Source organism: Heloderma suspectum, chromosome 2 (assembly GCF_057233095.1).
Source record: "Heloderma suspectum isolate Gila_16-S chromosome 2, 16-S_ref, whole genome shotgun sequence".
Taxonomy (NCBI): Eukaryota; Metazoa; Chordata; class Lepidosauria; order Squamata; family Helodermatidae; genus Heloderma; species Heloderma suspectum.
In genome coordinates this window covers 264,867,202-264,890,946 of record NC_139459.1, presented here as the reverse complement: position 1 = coordinate 264,890,946, position 23,745 = coordinate 264,867,202, and the positions used below count along the sequence as shown (strand labels likewise).

Genomic DNA, 23,745 nt, shown 5'->3' with positions numbered 1-23,745 from the left:
CATTGAATGCCATAGGATGGAATTCTAGCATAGAAGATTCAACTGATATTTTCAACCCCCTCCTAAAATGTGGTTCTGATTACCATTGAAACTGGCAGTGCAGTTGGGTCTGGGCAAGCTCATTTGTAAGGGGGTTGGAAAACTTCCTGAATAACTAATCTTTTCATGCTGCATAGCTATGTGAGACAACACAGATCAACCGAGCTGTTTTCAACTAAAGACAGCTGGCTGACATTTTTTCAGATGTAGCGTTGGAGACACTCTTCAAAGCCAAAAGAAAATATATCTTGCCGGGCAAGAGTAAAAACAATTGCCTGTTGTTCTGCTGTTCATGCTTAGCACTGGTAACAGTCTCGAACCAGAAGCCTAATATATTAATATGAAAACACCCAAATATTTGACCTTGCCCTCAGATACTAACAGCCATTCTTATGTGTTAATCATAATTATCACACCGGAGGAATAAATGAGGGATGAATCCGAGCCAGGGTGTCTAGTGATGGGATAACATAATTGTTTCTAGGGTGTAGCCAAGACTGTCTGCTCCCTAAATGAAGGCGGGGGTGGGGGTCTGCAGTATTCTGATCGTTTCCCAGCAGGCCAACAACATTTCCCACAACACCGCAGAGCAGGAGCATAGGGACTTGCCTCACATGGAGTCGGACCACTGGTTCATCTAGTGACAAGTCGTGGGTAGGGATGGCATGGACGCCCAACTGGGTCTGGGAGTCTGTCGGGCTCCCACCCGCCCACATCCCCGGACTGTGCCCACTGAGCCCTTGGCCTTGCTTGCACCCACTCGCACCCTCCCAGACGCTCCTCACCCTCACCCAGACCCATCTGTGAACGGCTGCCATTTTGCTGAATTTTTTTTTTTTTTACAGAAAAAGGAGCTGATTAAAATGCACATATTTAAATATGCACACATTCAGGCTGGGAAAGCTTGATCCACACAATATTAGAGGCATTATGCCTCTAATATTTCATGGATCAAGCTTTCCCAGCCCAGATATGAGCATATTTAAAAATGTGCATTTTTAATTAGCTCCTTTTTCATTAAAAAAAAAAATCAGCAAAATGGTGGACGCTCATGGACAGGACCCAGGGTGAGTCCATGTAGGTGGCTCGCTGAGCTCATGGGGGCTCAAGCATGGGTCTGGGGGGGCTCAAGCAGTGGCAGCGCTTCAGCAGATGCCCACCGATACCAGGCAGGGGTGGGTTCACACATCCCTAGTCACGAGGCTCTAGGGTCATCTACACTGACTGACAGCAGTTCTCCAGGCAGTTTAACATGTATTATATCAATGAAGGTCAATTTGCTTTGCACAGGGGAAAATGGAGTAGATAGAATCTCAGATGCAATACCCTTCACATTCCACCAGGATCATCTGGTGGTATAGGTACGAATAAATGACTCTGCGTCATGGTATGTAAGGGAGTATAGGACAGCCTCAGTTGAATACAAGCCACTGAGGCAATCTGGCTAAAAAACAAAATGTAACTAGTTCTTTCTTCTTTACCTTCTATCTTTCATTGTCTAGTCCATGAGTTTAATTGAGATCGGTAACCCTTCTCAGAGTTTAGAGAATGTGTGCCGCTGGGCCTACCTACAGCAGAAACCTGATACAGAACATGCAGAGTATCACGACCATGCAATTTTTCTCACAAGACAGGATTTTGGCCCTTCTGGTATGCAAGGTAAGTTCTGTGCCAAAGGGCAATCAAACCTGCTATAGATCAGGGGTGGGGAACCTCTTTCGGCCAATGAGCCAAATTTGAAGAAGCTCCTGAGGGCTGCATCCCAGTGGTAAAGGAAAAAGGGGTGTGGCCAAAATAGAAAAATACCAGCATGTTGTAGCTAAAGCTCTTACTGCTAGTACCTAGGCCTTAGGAAAGGCATTTCAACCTTTTAGAATGGGGGGAAAACTGCCCCCAAACCGGGAAACTACCAAACGATCAGTGGCTGGGGAAAGGGGTGGAGTCTGGGGAAGGGGTGTGGCCATCTGGGGAGCCCCAGAGGGCCAGATTGGGACCCCAGGCCTGTGGTTCATCACCCCTGCTTCTGTCACAATTCAGCGGAAGAAAACCATTCCTCACCCACTGATATTTGCCCTTCCAGGAAAGAATGATTTTGTCTGTTAGTGTTTCTCTGCCATTGGTCTGTGGTGGGTTGTGTCTAACTGGTTGACTTTTCAGCTTCAAAGGTGTTTGAGGGATATTTCTTTAATTATTATCATCCTTAACCAAACTAAGGAAATTTTACAAGTTAGCAGACCAGCCAAAATACAGTGCAAGTACTTCTGGAAACTGAGCTCAAGTTGGAAGGCATGACCAGTTCTTCAAATATAACTCTGACTGAAGAACATATTTCATACACAGGAATTTCCAGAAGTACTGTGTTTAAGTGCCGAGTTATTTCTCCAGGGAACCTTTTTTCTTCTTTTCTTGCATGATTGAAAACTGTAGCTCATTGCTTTTTCTCTTCCCATGGTCTGCATACATGGTCAGTAGTTAGCAGAGAGACACGAGTTCACTAGGGCCTATAGGTAAGGCTGCGTGCTGTTTCAGCTGGCTAATGGTCATTCTGCATGGGTTGTTTCCAAAATGCTGGTTGTTTCCCTGAAATGTGTGCCGTAGTTGCTAGGTACCCTTAAAGTGTGCACATTTAGCTGACCAGCATAAATTATTTCACTCACATAATTTTGGTATTCCTCGCCATTAATTTTGTAGCTTAGTGCACACCTCCAGAGGGATGGATAGATCAGTCTATTTCTGATCTGTGTTATTTCTGCATGCGTTCAGTCATTAGTTTGTTCCTCTCATTTTCTGTGAGTTTTAAAAAATACAAAAACACAATCATTTGTACTGAAATTGTATGCATTTCCCCCTATAATATGCATTTGGATATGAATTTTCCCCATAATATGTATTTTGATATGCATTTCCCCCTATAATATACATTTTCCCTCTAAAAGAGCTATTTTGTACACATTTTGAGCCCCAAGAACTGCATTTGAGATTTGAGAACGCAACATTTGAGAAGTGCGCAAACCAAAGGATAACTGTTATGATCGGCATATTAGTCTGGGAAGAGTGAATTAGGTCAGTTTGCTTAAAAATGTGGACTGAACAAAATTCTCTAGCATCCCCTAGACCCCATGAGAGAAAAGTTCTGAGGGCAATGGTGATCTACTGGATTGTTCATGGTTATAAGGAACTGACCCTCTTGGGGAGGGCTATTTGGATTGCACTCTGTACATTTAGAAAAGTGATTCAAACTGTCAGTAATATCATCCAAGATTCCCTATGACCCGCACCACTTTCTTGAAGATTTCTGTATTTATCTGAACAGTGACAAATATGTATGTCATTATAGGTTTCCTCTCAAGATATTGAGATGGTATGAAATTTTTATGTAGCTATTAAACAGTAGATACTTTGAGATTATGAAAAGTGGCCATAAGTCACTCACCTTGGTGAACGTTGGTTTGTTTACACTCACAAGTTACTTTTTAATTTTCCAGACTCCTGAAGACAGCACTTCTTGAAATGGTCAAAGTTAAATAATTAGGGTGCAATCCTATGCATGTTTAGACAGAAAAAGTCCTACAACTCCCAGCATGCCCAGACAGCATGGCTGTCTGGGTTATGCTGGGAGCTGAAGGATTTTTTTCTGCCTAAACATGCATAGAATTGTGTCCTAAGGCTCCCAGAATAGGGAATAATTGGAGACTTTGGTCTGATTCAGATATAATGGGGCCACTCAACAAACCACACTTTGTTCATGCCCGAATGAATGACCAAGTTGAGTGCTCCTTCCTCTCAGTGCACCTTCTTCTCTCACATGCCTGCTCTAGAGGAGACTTCATGGTCTCTTAAACCAGGGTTTTTCATGATGTCTAAACTGGAAACTGTGTTTTAAGCAGTCTCTGCAAGCCAAGATTGCAAACTATGTTTTGATAGTGATTTCCAGTCCTGGTTTGTAGGGAATAGGGAGTTCGTAAATCATTGTTTCATGATTTAGATTCACAGGAAACTGTGGTTTAAGAAACCAGGAACTGTCCTCTGCAGCCATGCATGGAAGGGGAAGAGACAAGGACAGGGGGAATGAGGGAGTGCCTGAGCTTGTCACTCATTCACATTGAAGCAAACTATAGTTTGTTGAGCAGCCCCTTTTAGGTCTGAAGCAGACCTTTGTATATTGACTCCTTAGAGTACAAACCACCTGGAAACTTTCCTGCACAAATTCTATTCAAGTGAATTTTGCATCAGAGCACAGCTTCTATTCATCATAAGGGATCAAATGTTCTCTTTTACATTTCCCATACATTGAAATAAGACTTCTGTTGCAATGATTACTGTAGGGTGGTGCCCTTCCCTTTCTAATACCTTGGATCTTACCTTCTCCCTAATAGGCTATGCTCCAGTTACTGGCATGTGTCACCCAGTCCGAAGTTGCACACTTAACCATGAAGATGGCTTCTCCTCAGCGTTTGTTGTAGCCCATGAAACTGGACACGTGTAAGTAGCACTTGCTTGCAGTGATCCAGAGATACTGCATGACTGATGGTATCTGTTTCCGTTCACTTCAGTGGAGAGAGCCAATGATCATGAGCAAAGTAATGCATTTGCAGATTGGTTCTCTCCATTTAAACATATGGGGAACCTAATCCAGGCAGAGAAGTTAGAGCATTGGAGCTCCTGCATCTAGTAGAGCACCTTGCTGGGTTAGAGTAAGTACCTTTTATGGACAACTTGAAAGGTGTTATGTTCTTTCATGGATTCTAATAAAAAGTGAGGAATATTGTGAAGAGGGGGTTCTTTGGGCAGTATCCAATACAACGCTACTGCTGACGTAAATTACATTGCGCTGGTATACACAACTTTAACACAATGCCAATAGTGGGTTTTCTGGGGAGATCTACTGTGCCAGCAAGCACTATTGCCAGTGCACTGGGGGTCATTTACGTCAGTGCAGCATAATTTGCATCAGCAGCAGAGTTGCACTGGATAATGCCCTGAATGGTTAAGGCACAAAATACAAAGGGTACCTGTTTCTTACACCTGATTCCTTTTGCATATGCTATCTCATCTTCTTGTGTTTTAGCGACTTGATCTGTATATTCACCTGGTCCTCCCTCTCACCTGCATACAAGTTCCTCAAGCTCTGAGCTTGAGTAGCTTCATTAAGCAGAGAGGAAGTGCTGGATGGGGAAATGCGGGGGTCACCCTGCTGCCCCCATGCACGCACACTGAGGGCAAGGGAGGAAACAGCTCCCCTGAGCTCCAGATCAGCCCCTCCACTGAATCCACAGGTGACCTCATCACATTCCAGATTTGTAACTCCTTCCATCCTCAGCCAGCACAGGTACTGGTACCTCACGTATAAAATACGTTATTGTGGAGAAAGCAAGACCAGGGAGGTGCAGCCTGAATTACCGGAGGGGCTGGACTGTTTCACATTATGTAAGCCCTATTCAGGAATTCTCCGCTATCACCATCACCCACACACACACACGATTGCATCAGGGGGAGAATGGGAGAAGCCCATTGGTCCCGCAACCTCTGTCACATCCCCGATCACTGTCCGTGTGTTGGGAAGGTGAACCTCTGCGGAGCCTTCTCGTCTTGTGGACACTCTCCACACAGTGTAGAACCCCGGAGAATCAGGGTTGTCAGTTGCATGAGAGCTTCCATGAGCAGTTCTGGCTTCCTGCTGCAGAAGACCCCTCCGCATCATGTATTGGGGGCAGGACAGAAAGGGCAGGACCAACAGGTTCATCCTTGCCCTTCCTCTTTGTTGTTGTTCAGTCATTAAGTCGTGTCCAACTCTTCGTGACCCCATGGACCATAGCACGCCAGGCCTTCCTGTCCTGCGCTCTCTCCCGGAGCGTGCTCAAGTTCATGCTCTTCCTCTTACTTGCTGGTAATTGAGGGGCAGGGGTTGGGGACAAACATCCAAATAGGGCTATAATTTCTCTGCATTCAGCTGCCTTTCTTGTATGACTGCTTGAGCGCTCATGCACCAATGAGCAAGCATAGAGAAATTCCATTAGAGAGTTGCCTTTAGGAAAGGCCTGCACACCTTGTGATTGATCAGGTGAAGTACAGCTCGCCGGCCATCCGGGCATTCTTGAACCTTCCAGTTACACTGCTTGCTGACGTCTGCAAAAACAGTGGGTTGCTAAGCAGTAGGCAGACTACAATACCTGAAAATGTATCTGTTTACCTTGGCTTCTCCCAAGCCACGGGCTCTCTTTGATATTGATATTGATCATGACCAGCCTCATGATATTGTTTTGTGGATATGTATGTGTGTAGTTTTTGTTTGCTTTTTTTTTCTTTTGTAAACTGCTTCGGGATTTGTTTCAAATGAGAAGCAGTATATAAATATTTCTCATACATACGAACATACATACATAGCTGACAGATTCAGTTCATCTTGGTGGATTACACATTTTGTAGGATCTGCCTCTTTGAGTCACTCGAAAGCACCTAAGATTGTAGCATACCAAAGCATGTTTCTTAAACAGCACACATGTAAATTTCTCCAGCTGGCCTTGTGTGGGAGCAGTGCATGGCATACTGAACCTGACGTTCTCATGCAGGACATTGGTAGGAATTCCTTCCATTTTTAATGCACTTTAAGGTTTGTTAGTTTTCAGAATGAAACATCTTCAGCATCTCAGTAGAATAATAGCTCCCAGAGGTGTATTTCTCCCCCAGTATTTTCTGTTATACATTTCTTGAGGCACTTTTCTGTTTCTTATTTTAGGAATTATTAAGAGCTTTCCTGTTCTGTTAGGAATCCTCATTGACATCAGTTCAACCGTCTTTATTAGGATTGTTGAATTTATACCTACAGTTGATTTGGCTCTCTCTTTCCTTAAGTATTTATATTCACTTCTGCTGGAATACTGGTCTAAAGAGAAGATGGGAAGAGTAAAAGGGCATTTCACTGAAGATGGAATGAGATACTGCTTTACTACCGATGTCTGCGGTGTTAGGATATAAAAATAAATCTCCTTTATGAAGCCTCCAACATCATTCAAATTTAGTTCTTTGGCAAAATGCAGCCTTCCCCAACTTGGGGACCTCCAGGTGTGTTTGGATACAACTCCCATTATCCCCAGCCAGCATGACACACTGGCCGAGGATGATGGAAATCATATTCCAACACATCTGGAGGGCACCAGGTTGGGGAAAGCTTATCTAGTGAATGCATCAGGATACTCTAACCCTGTTGAAGCTAAGTGGGTGTGGACCTGATTGGTCCCTGGAAGGGAGACCACTGAGAACTCCCATGTAAGCTGCTCTGAGCTTCCAAAAGGAAATGTTTGATAGAAGCAGAATAAATACATACAATGGGAAAAAAGTCACTAAGAAAAGGAAGAAAAAATATTAAAATGATAAGGAATGAACATCTAACAGGCTTTCTTGTGCCACTTTCTCCCTCTAGATTAGGCATGGAACATGATGGTCAAGGGAACAGATGTGGGGATGAAGTCCGGATGGGAAGCATAATGGCTCCTCTTGTCCAGGCCGCGTTCCATCGCTTCCACTGGTCTCGGTGTAGCCAGCAGGAGCTGAACCGATACCTGCAGTGAGTACTAGGATGGAGTGGGATCTATTACTTTCGGTTTGAATTCTAAGTTCCGTATTTATATACCATCATTTCATTAGGCATAAAGTGTGGGGTTTATCATTTTATTATTATTTATTACATTTCCATACCACCCCAAAGCTGAAGCTTTCTGGGTGGTTTACAGAAGTTAAAGCATTAAAATACAATATTAAAAGTTTGAAATCTATTTACATAAAAGCACACAGACAATATACACAAACAACATATTTCAAAGAGAAATTAGGGAAATGGGAACTATGCTTAGGGGATAGAAGCCATTAAATACATAAATTAAGGCTGCAATCCTGTACCCATTTACTTGGCACCCCACTTGTTTGGCAGTAAGCCCCAGTGAACTTAATGGGACATTATTCCTCAGAAGACTGAGATTGCTCTGTAAATAGTCCAACCGTGTGTTCAAGGGTAACATTGCAAACAGTTGTATTTTCTCAATATTCAATAAAAGCTTATTCTCAATTCTCTTTAAAGAATAATTTTTAGGAGTGGCTTCTGGCAAGAATCAATTAAAATAATCAGGAGTAAATGTGGTTTTTGTAAAATCTCAGTGTCTGTTTTAAGGTTACATTTGTTAAATCAAGGGAATCTGTCCCAGCTTTTTTTTTTAAAAGAACAGACAAAAAGATCCTTGGATGAATTAAGGTAATCACTGTCAACATAAATGTATGGTGCCATCTTTTGAAGATGAAACAGAAGTATGAATACTATAGGAGGTAACTGTGAATCCTGTAATTGTCATCCATGCATTTGTAAGTTGAGGACTGACTATTGTAATGTACTCTACATGGGGCTGCTCTTGAAGGTGGTTCTGAAACACTGATATAAATGCCACAGATTTCACTTGATGAAGTGAAGGAATCTGGAACAAAGTTTTCATGGCATTATAAACAGACAGAAAATTCTTATGAAAGGAAATGTTCCCATAGGTATTCCGAGCCCAGGACATTTAGGGCTTCTAAGGTCATAACCAACACCTTGAACCAGGCCTAGTAGGCAGGCATGGATAGGCCAACACAGATTATATATGTCCAATGCCAGCTCCAGGATTTTGAGGGCCCTTGGGTAAGACATCCTCAGTGGGACCCCTCCCTCTGTGAGTCGACCTTCTCACCATCATTGTCGCCAGCTATTATTGTTTCTCATCCTCTTTCTCATCATTGCTACTTCTTGCTTGAGAGGCCAAGAGCCAGTGATCAAGTAGGTCGTGGCATCTACTTCTCCTCCTCCTCACCACCTCCATTGTATGGAGGCAAGAGGCAGGTGAACAAGCAGATTGCAAGGGTGAGGAGGAGAAGGAGCAACTCCAAGGAGCACTTCTCAATCGGCCACTGCTAGGATGTGGGCCCTTGGCAGGTGCCCAACCATGCCTACCTATGACGCCAGCCCTGTATATGTATCCTATGGCTTGCCCTGCCAATTAGTGAGCTGCTGCGTTCTGCACTAACTGCAGCTTCTGGACCATCTTCAAGAGTCGACTCACCTACAGGATGTTACAGCAAGTGATATGGGAGATTACAAAGTCATGGATAATGATGTCCAGGGACCTGTGCTCAAAGATAAGGTGCCGGCAGCTCATTCATTTAAGCTGCAGACAGGGACTCCTGGCTAGAACTGCACTCTGGGAGCAATGCTGGGCCCCAGAATACCTCCAGACTGCATATCTGCTCAGTGGCTCTGTCAGGAAGAGGCAACCACCAACAATGCTGCTGTCTTTTCAGGTGTCAGAATCCCTTGGTCCTCCCCCTTCGCAATCAACACGGTCCAAGATACCAGGCTTCAGGCTCACTACTTTATTAGTTAACGACCAGGTCCTTTACAAATGAAAATCCTCGGAGACTCTCAGGCTACAAAGGAAAACCGCTACTCCACACAATTACAAATATCGAGAGAAGAGCCAAGTGGGAGTTAAGAGACATTGCCAGCAGTTTGAAACAAGAACTTGCCGGCCAGAATAACTTAAGGGGGGGGAATGCCCCTCCCTTACAGTTGTGCCCTCCTACGTAGGCTATCAGTAGGGTTGGCGGAGAATTTCTCCCCGAAACTTCGGGGGGCCGAGCGCCAACGTGTTCAGCCCCCCGAACAAGTTTCAGGGAGAAATCCTCCGCACCCCCCCGCCCCCCGCACCCCCCCCCCGGGACGGGACTTACCTTCGCCGAATGTCCCTCCCGGTGGCGGGTCCGGCCGGCGGTTCGGCGGGTGTTCGAGCGGGGCGGGAGCGGCAGCCGCCATTGCAATAAAAGAAAAAAAAAACGCCCCCTGATAGGCTACGTGACGATTGACATAGCCTATCACGGCTGACTTTGCAGATCTAGCCATGATAGGCTACGTTAATCGTCACGTTGCCTATCAGGGGGCGTTTGTTTTTTTTTTTTTAAACTTTCGCGTTCGCGGCCGGGCGAGGCGGGAAGCCTCCTCCCCGGCCTGAATTTCGGCTAGGGCGAGGCGGGAAGCCTCCTCCCCGGCCTGAATTTCGGCCGGGGCGAGGCGGGAAGCCTCCCCCCCCAGCCTGAACTTCGCGGGGGGAGCCGCAAAGCACCTCCCCCCCACCGCGAACGTCCTTCGAGGACAGGTAAGGGACTTTCGTCCACCCCTAGCTATCAGGAGGACTTTGGATAGGGGTGAATGCTCCTTCCTTGTTCTCCTCAACCTCTCAGCGGCTTTTGATACTGTTGACCACGGTATCCTCCTGGACCGCCTGGAGGGGTTGGGCATTGGAGACACCATATTGCGGTGGTTCCGGTCCTTCCTCTCCAGCAGGTACCAGAGGGTAGCACTGGGAGAGGAGCTGTCGGGCCCATGGCCGCTCACATGTGGGGTACCACAGGGTTCCATCCTCTCCCCGATGCTATTTAACATCTATGGGAAGCTGCTGGGGGCTATCATCAGGAGGTTTGGAGTGTGGTGTCACCAATATGCGGATGAAACGCAGCTCTACCTCTCATTCAAATCTTCACCAGGGTTGGCCATGGAATCCCTGTCTAAATGTCTGGAGACGGTGAGTGGCTGGATGGGGAGGAATAAGCTGAAACTGAACCCTGACAAGACCGAGGTACTTTTGGTGGGAGACAAGAGGAGGTTGGGGAATGTTGACCTGGTGTTGAATGAGGTACAGCTACCATTGAAAGACCAGGTCTGCAGCCTGGGGGTCATTTTAGACTCCCAGCTGTCCATGGAGGCTCAGGTGTCAGCCGTGAGCCAAACAGTGCTGTACCAACTCCATCTAATACGGTGGCTGTGCCCCTACCTTCCCAGCCATCTGCTCCCATCGGTAGTAGATGCCCTGGTCTGCTCTCGTCTAGACTACTGTAATGCGCTGTACATGGGGTTACCCTTGAAGATGGTTCGGAAGCTGCAGCTGGTGCAGAATGTGGTGGCTCACCTGATTAAAGGCAGCTGCCAGTGTGATCACATCACTCGAGTGCTGAAGGAGTTGCACTGGTTACCAGTTGTTTTCCAGGCCAAATTCAAGGTGTTGGTTTTGACCTTTAAAACCCTATATGGTTCCAGCCCAGCCTATCTCAAGGAGTGCCTCCAGAAAACCAGATAGGCCGCTTAACAAGATCAGCCTTGGATGGCCTTCTTTCTGTCCCATCAGCCAGGACAGCTAGGCTGGTGAGGACAAGGGAGAGGGCCTTTTCTGTGGTGGCCCCCACTCTCTGGAACTCCCTCCCTAGGGAACTCCGCCATGCCCCCTCTTTAATGAGCTTCTGCCACACACTGAAAACTTGGTTATTCAGCCAGGCATTTGGGGTGGGTTAGGGTATTTTAAAATAATGTTTTAATGTATAATTGTATTGTTTTAAATTCTACCATTGTACATTGCCCAGAGTGGCCAGGTGACCGGCCAGATGGGCAATTAAGAAATTTAAGAAATAAAAAATAAATAAAATAAATATCACACATAGCCAACCGGGTGGAACATCTGAGCTCCGCCTCTAACTTTCCCCGCTTTGCTCTGCACCGGACTTTAGCATCCTTCAAGTCACACCCTGCACTCTCCTCCTCCCCTGAGACCTGAGTTCTCATGGAGGAGGAAAGAGGGGGGGCTTTAGGTCGAGCCACCTGTGTGCCAAGGTCCTGAGAAGAAGGTCTTGCCATATCTGAGCTCGCTAGGGAGGGAGCCTCCCCCGGTTCTGGCTGTTCCCATTCTGAGATTGAGCTGGCTGCTAACTATCTCCACATGCTCAGAATCATTCCTGTCATCAGGATTCATTTTGAGCTATGAAGCCCTTCATGACTTGAGACTGTATATCAGAGAGAGTGCCCCTCCATACGACCACATTTCCCCTTCCCTCCATGCTTATGAACATCTGTAGAAAGGATCATGCTCATGGTAAAATTATGTGTTATGCGCCAAGTGGACCCTGTATTTGCCTTGTAACACTAAGACAGGTGCAGACATGGGCATGTGCAGGACAGAATCAGTGGGATGGAGAAGGTGCATAACATCGTCCCCACGCTCCAAACCTTCCCTGCAAGTGACCTCCCAGACCATTTGAATCCATTTTTTCTCTCTCCAGCCAGGCTCTAACACTGGAAATAAACCAAATGATAGGGATGGCCTGAGGCAGGGGAAAGTTGACAGGGAAGTTGGATCTTCCCTGCAAACGTTGCCTGTCCCTGCCTTTTCAGTCGCAGACAAAAAACATTTGCAGATGCAAAGTGTCATTCCACCCTCGATGTGCCACTGGGAAAAATAGTTCCTTTGAGATAGTCTCTGTAGTAGCCCCATAAGGCTATGGAATTCACTCTGTGTAGTGATGCATGCTGATGTATGTATTTTATTGGCCTTTTGAAAAACATGCAAGGCTCATTTGTGTGAACAAGCTTTTCAGGAAATATATTGCAGTTTTTCCAGTATTGTCTTATTGCTTGCTTTTTCATGGCTTTATTTGCCCTGTCAAGGTCGGAATTGTTATGTGCTTGTTTTGAGGGATTTGTATTGACTTTGTGCTTTCTAAGTCACCTTGCAATGCATTTTCCCCCCTTGGGTCTTCATTTTTAAAATCTCCAGTAGATGTTTTCCTTTCCTTTTTTTCTAACTTCGCCTTCTTAGAAACCAAACAGCTAATAGAACTAAAGATCAAAACAAAACAAAACTTTGGTATTCTAGGCTTATTTATAAAAACATTGCAGGGGGGGATTTTGGCTTTTAAAAAATAATAGACCCATTGTTAACTATTTTTGGATAGAAAGAAATAGCTCTTATAGAGCAAACGTTACACATTACACCAGGGGTGTGGGGGAAGATAAGCTGTCGCTAAGCCAGCATGCTCATCCTGGAAGGAGAGGGGGGAAACACACTACTAGAAAATACAAACATTGCATAAAAATGGAAGACTTGCCCACAGAGTCCCTGGACACTCCACCAGTGTCCACCAATCAGGGACTGTACTGAATAACGTTCACATGCTGCCCATACATGGAGGGATCCAATAAACCCACAAGGATGGGGACACGCCTCCAGCATATACCCCTGTATCACCATCCACAAAACACCCAAGAGGACACCAGAGACCCCCATTCCATCGGTCCCAGTGGTGCAACCAGCAGAGATGTTGCTCCTGCCAGTCCCCAGGCATCCCTACAGGCAAGGGAACAAATCCCCTTATACTCCCCACAGCCACCCTTTGGCGCACCACACACACAAAAAGAGCAAGGACAGCCCATGTAACACAGCACCCACTTAGGCCCCTGGGCAGGGGACCTGCAGAAAGCACACACAGCCCTCCTAGGACCAGGGTTCAAGACCCACGGGGGGGAGGGAGGGAAAGACCCTTTTGTCAAGAGCCAAGCTGAGGGGCTGAGACATACAACAATGGCAGCCACAGATGCACACAGATAGCATCAGCCTCCAGTGGCTGACTGCATCGGGCACAGGGCCTAGGAAGCAGCAGACGAGCCCTTGAGTCCTATGTGGGGAAGGGGGGGAAACAAGTCATGCCATATAGGCAAAAGAGAGGGAGAGCGATTCAAGCCCACACTGCAAACACAGCAGAACAGTTCTCTAAGCACTCAAGCAATCAGACACATCCTGGGGTATTTACCTTCCCTCCCAGCGCCAAGATCTTGTCATTCTTAACAGGAGCACAGGGGCTGGAGGAGGAGCCCCAGCTGGGTGGAACAGCTTATCTTTTACAGGCTGGAGATCCCTGGTCCGAATCCAGAGTACAACCCCATTCTGAAGAAGTGGAGAGGGGGCACCTGGGCCAATCCTGCATGGGCCAATGGCCACTGCAGTGCTCTTTTGCCTGGTAGGCCTGCCCTGCAGGCCTAAGTGCTCCTCTGGCCCTGCCTCTCTTGCCCCACCCCTGCCCCAGCTGGCAGCAGCACCCACCCCAACTCTGCACCCTGAAAGGCCTGCCTGCCTAGGGGAACTGAGCCAGCAGAGGGAGGGAGGCCCGCTGCCCCTGGGCCCACCAAGCACCGTGCTCCACCTCAGAGTCCCATTGTGAGGCCAACTGTCACCTGATCCTTCCGGGGTGGGCGAAGGGATCCCTGCCCACCCACCCTTAGCAGCAAAGACGCAACATGAGATCAAGCACGAGATCGGCCTTCCCCCGCCTGGTGCCCTTCAGATGTCTTGGACTACAACTTGGCCATGCTGACTGGGGCTGGTGGGAGTTGAAGTCTAAAACATGGAGGGGCACCGAGTCGAGGGAGGCTGCACCATATCCTAAGCTCCACTGTGGCAACACGGTCAGGGCATTCTTTGTAAAGCAGTGTCATCGGTAGGGGCTTGGCTGTAGATTGATTTGATTTGTACCCACCTTTCTACCAAGAAAACTGGCACTCAAGGCAGCTGATAGTCACAAATAAAACTAGATTGAAGGGATAGAGGACACGGCATAAATATGCTCCTCCCCTGTGCCGCCCACATCCCACCCACGGCTCCACCCTGTCCCAGCCACTCCACCTGTGTATCTTTGCCAGCAGAACAGTTCTGCCAACACCGTGTTCTGCCAGTGCATCTGGGCTGTTCCACTGGTGCATCTATCGTGACGATGGCTTATCTGCCATTTCTCTGGAGTATCAGGGCTTCTGCTGTGGCCTGCCAGACAGTGAATCTCAATTACAGGATTGTGTATAGGATTGTGCTTAATAAGATTTTTTTTTAAGTACACCCTCACTGAAAGGAAGACTATTAGAGTGGAAATTTCAGGTACAAAGTGGAAATGTAAAACAGAAACAGAAAGCAAAAGGGCAAAATGAGCACTGGCTTGTATATGGACTTCTCCTGGGCCCAGGCACACAATAATTTATTTGTGAAGCTTGGCATTCAGTATTCTTGGATGATTACATTGGCCTTTGTTGCTAAAGTTTTACAAAAGTCACAGTGCTGGCACAAATTTCACAAATGGAAATTTAATTGAAGTGTTCATATTTATCCCCATTTCCCGCCCCCCTCAAACGTTTATTATAGTTTTAGTAAACAGCATTTTTAAAAATGCAACCAGCATAAGACAACAATAGATCAATACAAACCAGAAGATGAAATGTTGTCCAATATAATGAAACAACAATTATAACAATTTTTTTTTAAGGGAGGGAAAAACTAGCTCCTGAGTTATTTACCAAACAGATGGTTCAAACAAAACAAGTTACTATACGGAGGGAAATTGATCCATCCCTGTTTCTAGTGACTTTTTATGAGTTTCCGATGGTTCCTCTGCGGTATTTGTTATACTGTAAACCTTTCCTCTACCTCAGGACAGCATGGTGTCCTGTCTCAGATGCAAATCTGCTGTAGTGTAACTTAGATAATAAACTGTGGTTTGTGAACGCATTTCTGAGCAAGCACACCCTTTCTTTTGCTTGGAATCGATGTGAACTTAAACTCCAAGCGCTATAAAAGTCTCCCATTCCCACCTGTGACTGAAATGTTTGCCCGTTGCAGTTCCTACGATTGTTTGCGTGATGATCCCTTTGACCACGACTGGCCTTCCCTTCCTCAGCTGCCAGGAATCCACTACTCCATGAATGAGCAGTGCCGCTTTGATTTTGGCTTGGGCTACATGATGTGCACAGCTGTGAGTACTTGATGGACTTCTGCTGTCCCTCCTCCAGGGCCTGTGCAGCTGTCCCCAAAACTGCTTTAAAGGGCCATTAGCACCGAGCCTCGGAGGAGGGGCAATGTGTCTGACTAACACAAAGCAAAGCCTAACAGCAAATGTCGAGGTGTCTCAGAAAGTCCCGTCAACACCCTGTTTTTGAAATCGGAATCCCAGAAATTATGATGTTCTAATTTTATTAGGAGGTTTTGAAAATGGAATGAACACAGTAAGAGTCTCATTACAGTGCTATAACTCCCAAAGTTCCAAACCCCACTTGTATACTGCCTTCTGTTCTTTCTTACGAAGTACAGCACATACATAAGAACATAAACATAAGAAGAGCCCTGCTGGATCAGACCAAAGGCCTGTCTAGTCCAGCATTCTGTTCACTCAGTGGCCAACCAGATGCCTGTGGGAAACTCACAAGTAGAACATGAATGCAATAGCTCATGTTACCTAGCAACTGGTGTTGAGAAGCATACTGCCTCTGATACTGGAGGTTGTTGTTGTTCAGTCGTTCAGTTGTGTCCGACTCTTTGTGACCCCATGGACCATAGCACGCCAGGCCTTCCTGTCCTCCACTCTCTCCTGGAGCGTGCTCAAGTCCATATCCATTGCATCGGTGATGCTATCTAGCCATCTCATCCTCTGATGTCCCCTTCTCCTTTTGCCTTCGATCTTTCCCAGCATCACGGTCTTTTCCAGGGAGTTTTCTCTTCGCATTCAGTGGCCAAAATATTTGAGCTTCAGCTTCAGGATCTGTCCTTCCAATGAGCACTCAGGGTTGATTTCCTTTAGGATAGACAGATTTGACCTCCTTGCAGTCCAGGGGACTCGTAAGAGTCTTCTCCAGCACCACAGTTTGAAAGCATCAATTCTTCGGCGCTCAGCCTTCCTTATAGTCCCACTCTCACAGCCATACGTTGCAACTGGGAAAACCATAGCTTTGATTAGATGGACCTTTGTCGGCAAGGTGATGTCTCTGCTTCTTACTATGCTGTCTAGGTTTGACATAGCTTTCCTCCCAAGAAGCATGCGTCTTTTAATTTCATGGCTACAGTCACCGTCTGCGGTGATCTTGGAGCCCAAGAAAATACAATCTGTCACTGCTTCCATTTCTTCCCCTTCTATATGCCAGGAAGTGATGGGGCCAGATGCCATGATCTTCGTTTTTTTAATGTTGAGTTTCAAACCAGCTTTTGCACTCTCCTCTTTCACCCTCAACAAGAGGCTCTTTAGATCCTCTTCGCTTTCTGCCATTAGGGTGGTATCATCTGCATATCTGAGGTTGTTGATCATTCTCCCGGCAATCTTAATTCCTACCTGTGATTCATCCAACCTGGCGTTTCTCATGAGATACTGGAGGTAGGGATGGGGAAACCAGCAATGTTCGAGTTCGCTCCACTTTGTAGCTCAGTTCAACTTGCCAACCCTGTTCTTGTTTGCAACCTGTTTTTCTTTTCAGTCCAACAGGGAAAGTGCACATTTTGAATGGGAAAAGTACACATTTTTGTGCACATTTTTCATATGTGCACACTTTTCCTCCATTGACTAAATTGTGTGAAAATGTGTTTGTGTTCATGTGTGTTTTTAAGGAAACTTTTTTTTAAAAAAAAAAAACAGCTCTCATTTGCGTTCAGGATTGCGAGCAGGGCAAGTTCAAATGATTTGTGAACTGAAACAAAATTCTCATACATCTCTAACTGGAAGTAATACATACCCATCATGACTAATAGCGATTGATAGCCTGTGCAGAGATTCCTCATTGTTGCTTCTTAAGGGGTGTAGATGTGAGTCTCTACATGTCCCATTCAACATTTGCAAGGGAAATCTAATTAATTAATTAATTTACTTTCTTGCTTTAAACCATTTATACCCCACCCCATCTTCAAAGAGTTCTGGATGGCTTACAACAAGCCAAAAACTTAACAATGGAAAAGGCACCCTCCCATTTAAAACATAACTTAAAACACAAAAACAGAAACAGAAAACCACAATGCAACCACAGCCCAAATATTTAAAAACTTCACAAAATACAGACGGATTAAAGCAGCGAATTAAAATTACATACTGTGTGCCTTCCTAAAAAGGTCATTCTGGAAAGGCCTTCAGAAGGAAGTGAGATAGGCAGCCTTGGAGAGTTGCAGGGCTGAGGCACAGCCACTAAAAAGGCCATAACCAGGATGACTTAATTTAGAATGACATGAACTACTTCCAGCTCAGGACTTCTGGGCCTTTTTGAGACCCACGCCAGTATCTAGAATACTGAGCTGTGCTTCCTTTGCCCCCAACTCCATCATGCACAGTCATAGGTATTAAATGATAAGGGGGGAAATAGCTTCATTCCAACTATGTAATTCACTTCTACAAGATGTAGAGGTGGTCACCAATTTAGATGGTTTTAAAAGGGCACTGGACAAATTCATGGAGGTAAAGGCTATCGGTGGCTACTAGTCCCGATTGTTGTTAAGTCGTGTTCGACTCTTCGTGACCCCATGGACCATAGCACTCCAGGCCTTCCTGTCCTCCGCTCTCTCCCGGAGCGTGCTCAAGTTCATATTCATTGCATCAGTAAACTAGTCCCGATAGCTTTAGGCTATCTCCAGTATCAGAGGCAGTATGCCTATGTACACCAGTTGCTGGGGAACATGGGTGGGGGGGTGCTGTTGCACTCCTGTCCTGCTTGTGGGTTTCCCGTGGGCAGCTGGTTGCCCACTATGTGAACAGAATGCTGGACTAGATGGACCTGTGGTCTGATCCAGCACAGCTCTTCTTATGTTCTTAACTCCTGCATGGGAGTCATTTTTATCGTCAGTCCTGATAGTAGCATCTGGATGGAATGTACTCTCCCTGATATAAAAATATTTGTCATCCACACAAAAATGAAAGCAATCTGAGCTTTCAATAGGTTTTCTGCAGTCAGCTAAAATTGTGGTGGACAGCTTAGGGTAGCCCAGCCTCCATGATTCACCTTCCATGCAGCTTTCAGTGTTCTTGAAATCTATGCTGCCTCAAAAATATAAGCTGTAGCCGCACCCATGAGTGTGGATGGTGCACATGAGTGCAGTGTTGTATCCATAGAACATAACACAGAACGCCCTGCACTTGGAGCTGCTAGATCATCACCATTCGCATTGACCTTGTCACTGATGCGCCCATGCTTCCCTTGTACTCTTCCCAAAGAATATTGGGTGGTATCCAATTGGTGACCCTTCACAGATGGAAGGCTCTTTGATCAAGTGGAGGCTTCCAACAGTGGAATGGAGAGGGTGGCAATTTTCATCTCTTGCCCCTTCCCACACCACCTCCCAAACTGTTCAGAAGAGTCTCTCAACCTGCAGGAGATTAGGGGTGAAGAGCACCTGCAGGGGTGAAAGGGAATCGCCCCCCCAAAAGGACCTTCCTCCCTGTTCTGCTAATGGAAGCCCCTCCTGGATCAAAGAGCCTTCATCAACAGAGGGACACCAGTTGGGTACCAAATGTAATATAGCTTCACGTAGGATAGAATTTAGAATATGTGGAATATAATGTGCTGCCAGATCTGGGTGGGTAACTTAGTGTAAACCTCCTACATAAAGGTATTTAGTTTAGATATGGGGAGAGTGATCCTATGGCCGCTAGACTGTCTAGATGGCCACAGGATTTTTTGGTTTCTTGGAACTGAGGTCAGCCAACCTCGGTTCTGAGAAACTGTACTCCACTCCCCCTCATAGTTGGCATGGTTCTTTCCATGTCACCGCTGTCTCCGTGCTCATAAACAGAACGTGGAGAGGGCAAAAACGAGGCGTTCCCAGGGCTGGGGAGGGGAGGAGACCACATAAGCTGTTTTAGACAGCTTCCTATCTGGTCTCCAGGTCCCTTCCCTCCTGCTCCCCGAAAACACGCAACTTGCCACAAATGTAGGGCAGGCTAGTTGCGGAGGAGAGGACCTCCTCCGTCCTCTGCCCGCCCTGCATTGGATAGTCAGTAGTCTCCAATTTTGGAGGCTGCTGACTATCTCAATAGGATTGCGCCCTTAGTAACTCAACCGAGTGGAGGAGGAGGGCTGGATGGAGGATATGTGAGGCTCACACACCTGCCAGCCCTGGGTTTCCTTATTGTGCAGCCTGCTTTGCACATCAAGGGAGGAGGAGGAGGAACCAGGTCCACATTGAGCCTTATGTACACAGTCATTGTACCCCATGGGGTAAATATAGGATTGTGCACTATATTTATATTTATACTCATTTATTATTTAGACATTCATTTAGATTTCCAACCAGTCCTGTCACTCTAAAAGAGCTGAGTTAAATACATGTTCTGTTAAAAAAAAAAAAAGTTTCCCCTGAGTCACTTTTGTCCCCAGCCTCTGAATATCATGTAGAGGTTTATAGTAACTATATGAACAACACAGAAATGAAGGATTACATGGTGGTTTTCTTAGGCCTGGTGTGATAAATCATGATGAGCAAGGAAAGCTTCAGACTAGAATACCTCCTTCTTGCTGTCATCACTTGCTTATCTGTGGTTTGTTTTATTCCACATTTTAGTCCAATCTTAGGAATTGTGTTTACATTTACTCATTCACACAGGGCAAGTCAGATGGCTTTCATATGTTTTTGTGTGACAGATATGATCCATTTATCATGTGCCTGTAACAAACACATCAGCCCAGCTTCTTGGTGGTGTGGTCTTTAGGACACCTGGTAGAGATCTACACCCCACACACAAACACACACACACCAATGTATGTCTTCTACAGTGAGGACTTAAGTAAAACACAAAACTGCTTCCAGCTGGTGTGGTCAATATTTATGTGGAAGGAGAGTTGGAATTAAAACTACGTCTGTGCTGATGTGTGCTATGAACACTGTGTTCCTCTGGCTCTGAATGGAAGATCCTGTGCCCACTGCCCACACATTGATAATCTTCATCCTGCTGCTCCTCTTTTGGGAGAATCAACGATTGTTGAATGGCTAAGGTCATTTCAGCTGATCTGCAACCCAAGCATATGCTTAGCAGTAGAATACTCTTCAAGCCATACAAAGCAGTATGGACCCATCTTCATACAAATATAAATATATACACAGAGAGAGAGACAGAAAGATTGAGAGAGAGAGAGAGAGAGAAAGCAACTTTCAGGGCTATATAGGCTATTCAGCCCCCTCAAGGTGGTTTACACAATAAAAAAGTAATCTTAAACAAAATAAAATACAAAATTCACATGGGTTGTATCCAACGGTGTGATTCCACTGATAGAACTGCTTCCATCAGCAGAACTGGGGGGGGGGGGGTTCCCCACTTCACCCTACCCCACCAGCCACCACACAGTCTCAAAATCTGCTCCACAGAGTTGGGAAACCCTCTAGAGAAGATTTTTGTGTGATGTCAGAGCTGCAGGGGGAAGGAGAGACGGAGAAAGTCCTATTACACTAGCAGACATCTGCTACCATGACGTTTGATTTAGCCAAATCCGAATGTCGAACAAATCAGTCAGAATGCTAGCAATTAAAAAGCAACAGTTACAATTGCAGTATAAAAGTACGGGCCAACCTAAGATCAATCTATTTGTTCCAGTGCAGTACCAAGCAAAATATTGTGTCAAGGTTCTGATGACGCCCCTCTCTTCTTCATTCAGGGCATCTCTACACCAACGTAAAATCCAGCATTTAAAATGGGGCTTTCTGCTTCTGTTTTAAATGCAGGATCACAACTGACTCTCTTTACACGCTCTTCGTTTCCCCCCTCCCCTTCCCCCCTCCTTCTCCCCATATCTGAGTCTTCCATTATCTTTCACTCCTCTTCTTGCCACTTTTACTCTTTTCATGGAGGAAACTGAAGCGGAACACAATGGGGTAATTTGATAGCTCATTATCTGCGATTTATTTAAAAACAGAACAAAGGGCATTTAGCGCAGGAGACACCATGGATGATCGTAACATCATGTAAAGAGCCTGAAAACTTCCATGAAGGAGCATCTCAATCGCAGTATAAAAGCTCTGTGTGAAGGAACCCCCAGTCATGATCTTGGTGTTTTCTCAATGTCTAGCCAGCGTGGGAGGAGCATCTTGGATGGACACCACAGAGATGGCTGACACTGAATGGAGACAAGTACCAAGTTCATGATGGTTGTCATGTTCATGACTTTCAGGGTGGGGGGGAAAGTAGTGCTTAAACTTCCCTGTTCCCTCAGGTTTACAGCACCAAAATGCAGCTGAATCCAGGGTGGTTTCTGGAAGCCAAGCAGTGCTGTCCACGATTTTCACCATCCTCTTCTGTCTCACCAGGATCTAGCAACCTCACTGATGCTGTCATAAATTCAAGCCTAGTCTACCCTAATGCATTCTAATGCTTCATATATCCAAGCCTAGCTGCTGTAATGTGCCCTTTGCTGAGTGTGATATAAAAAACAAGTCTCAAGAAGCAATTTATGAGCATAAATCCTTTCATTCTAGTTCCGCACCTTTGATCCGTGCAAACAGCTTTGGTGTAGCCATCCTGATAATCCTTATTTCTGCAAAACAAAGAAAGGGCCTCCGTTGGATGGAACCATGTGTGCTCCTGGGAAGGTAAGAGTCTGTATATCATATCATCTTGCTGTGTGCGAGGCTAAGAAATAGCCACAAGTAGAAGGAAGGGAAGTAGCAAAGCATCATCACCTCTTTTGATCCTATATTACCTTCTGGGATATTATATTTAGGTGCTGTCAGGGCAGGATTTGGAGGTGGAAGTTCAGTCCCACACTCAGCAGAATGGGCTGGAGTGCCCCCAAACACAGCAGGGTTGGCTTACCACATTTTGATGGAAGTGAAATTATTATTGTTGTTGTTGTTGTTGTTAATTTTCTATAATGCCCAATAGCCGAAGCTCTCTGGGCAGTTCACAACAATTCATAAAAATACAAACAACAACATTATACAACATTACATAATACAGCATTATGATAAACATAGTCTAAAAATGTAATTACAAAATGTAAAACAATTTAATAATACACATTACCCTCTAAACTGGAGGAGGAGCCCATAAGACAATTAAGGGTGCAATCCTATGCATGTTTAGACAGGAAAATGTCCTACAACTCCCAGCATTCTCCACCCATGCTGGCTGGAGGATGCTGGGAGTTGTAGTGCTTTTTCTGACTAAACATGCGTAGGATTGCACCATAACTCAAGAGTTGAAAATGACCTAACCATGCCAATGCTTCGAATCAGAGTATTTAAGAGCACCAGAGAGAGCGGTAGTACTGGAATATAAAATTCATCCACTGAAACAAAAGAAATGTATACATTTGTGCAAGTATGTATGTATGTATGTGTAAAACTGAAGATAAACAGAAAATATGGAGTGCAGGGCATTAGGAGATCGATATGGTTAAAATGCACACACCAGAATTTTCTGAAGTGCCACAAAGAGCTTTTCTACATGACGCATTTATCGTGCACTCATCCCCTACAGTTATTTATGGGTTCTTTACATAATGTCATGATCCTCCAGTTTTGCTTCTGTGTCTAACCAGTACTAATGCAGCGTTTAATTGAAAGTGAAAGTGTGATGTCCTCTTGTGCATTTGCACTATTCTGCTATAGCACAGCTCCACCTAGAGGTTATGTAGTGGAAAAGCAGGAAAGGAAATGCTCCTTGTGTAGTGCTCAGATCTTGTATTAGGTATGTCCTGGGAGTCCAAGATGGGGGTGGAGTCCAGTGGACTCCCCCTGCCCCACTTGGCCCCCCGGACCCTGCTTGCTGAGTCACCGCCACTTACCAGACCCGTTCGCAGCCAGTCCCCTTAGCAAACTGCCATTTTGCATTAGCATGGTGGCTCAGGTTTCTCCATAAAAGTAATGTTGCATAAATGGTGGCTGTAAAGGGGCCATTTACGCAACTTTACAGGCATAAATGGGCCATTTATGGTCCATTGCGGGTGGCAGCTCGGTGAGTGCCCAGCAACCATGGACGGAGGGGAGTCCATCCATCCCTATTATGTATATATTGTGTCTGTTTTTCTTTCCATCTGAACTCCTATAATTAATGAGTTTATGGTCTTCATTATAAAATGAATCTATAAAG

The 23,745-nt window shown here is 45.6% G+C and overlaps 1 protein-coding gene across 2 annotated transcripts in view; it reads left to right on the top strand.

Annotated features, from left to right (window-relative positions):
- Nucleotides 1-23,745, top strand: part of ADAMTS2 (ADAM metallopeptidase with thrombospondin type 1 motif 2) — a 377,073-nt gene that overhangs the window by 298,574 nt on the left and 54,754 nt on the right. For both annotated transcript variants that reach the window (XM_084839080.1, XM_084839081.1), the window contains exons 6-10: nt 1,542-1,698; nt 4,416-4,521; nt 7,460-7,603; nt 15,540-15,672; nt 22,131-22,244. In XM_084839080.1, coding sequence (XP_084695206.1) covers nt 1,542-1,698; nt 4,416-4,521; nt 7,460-7,603; nt 15,540-15,672; nt 22,131-22,244 — 654 coding nt within the window. The remainder of the gene's footprint in view (nt 1-1,541; nt 1,699-4,415; nt 4,522-7,459; nt 7,604-15,539; nt 15,673-22,130; nt 22,245-23,745) is intronic.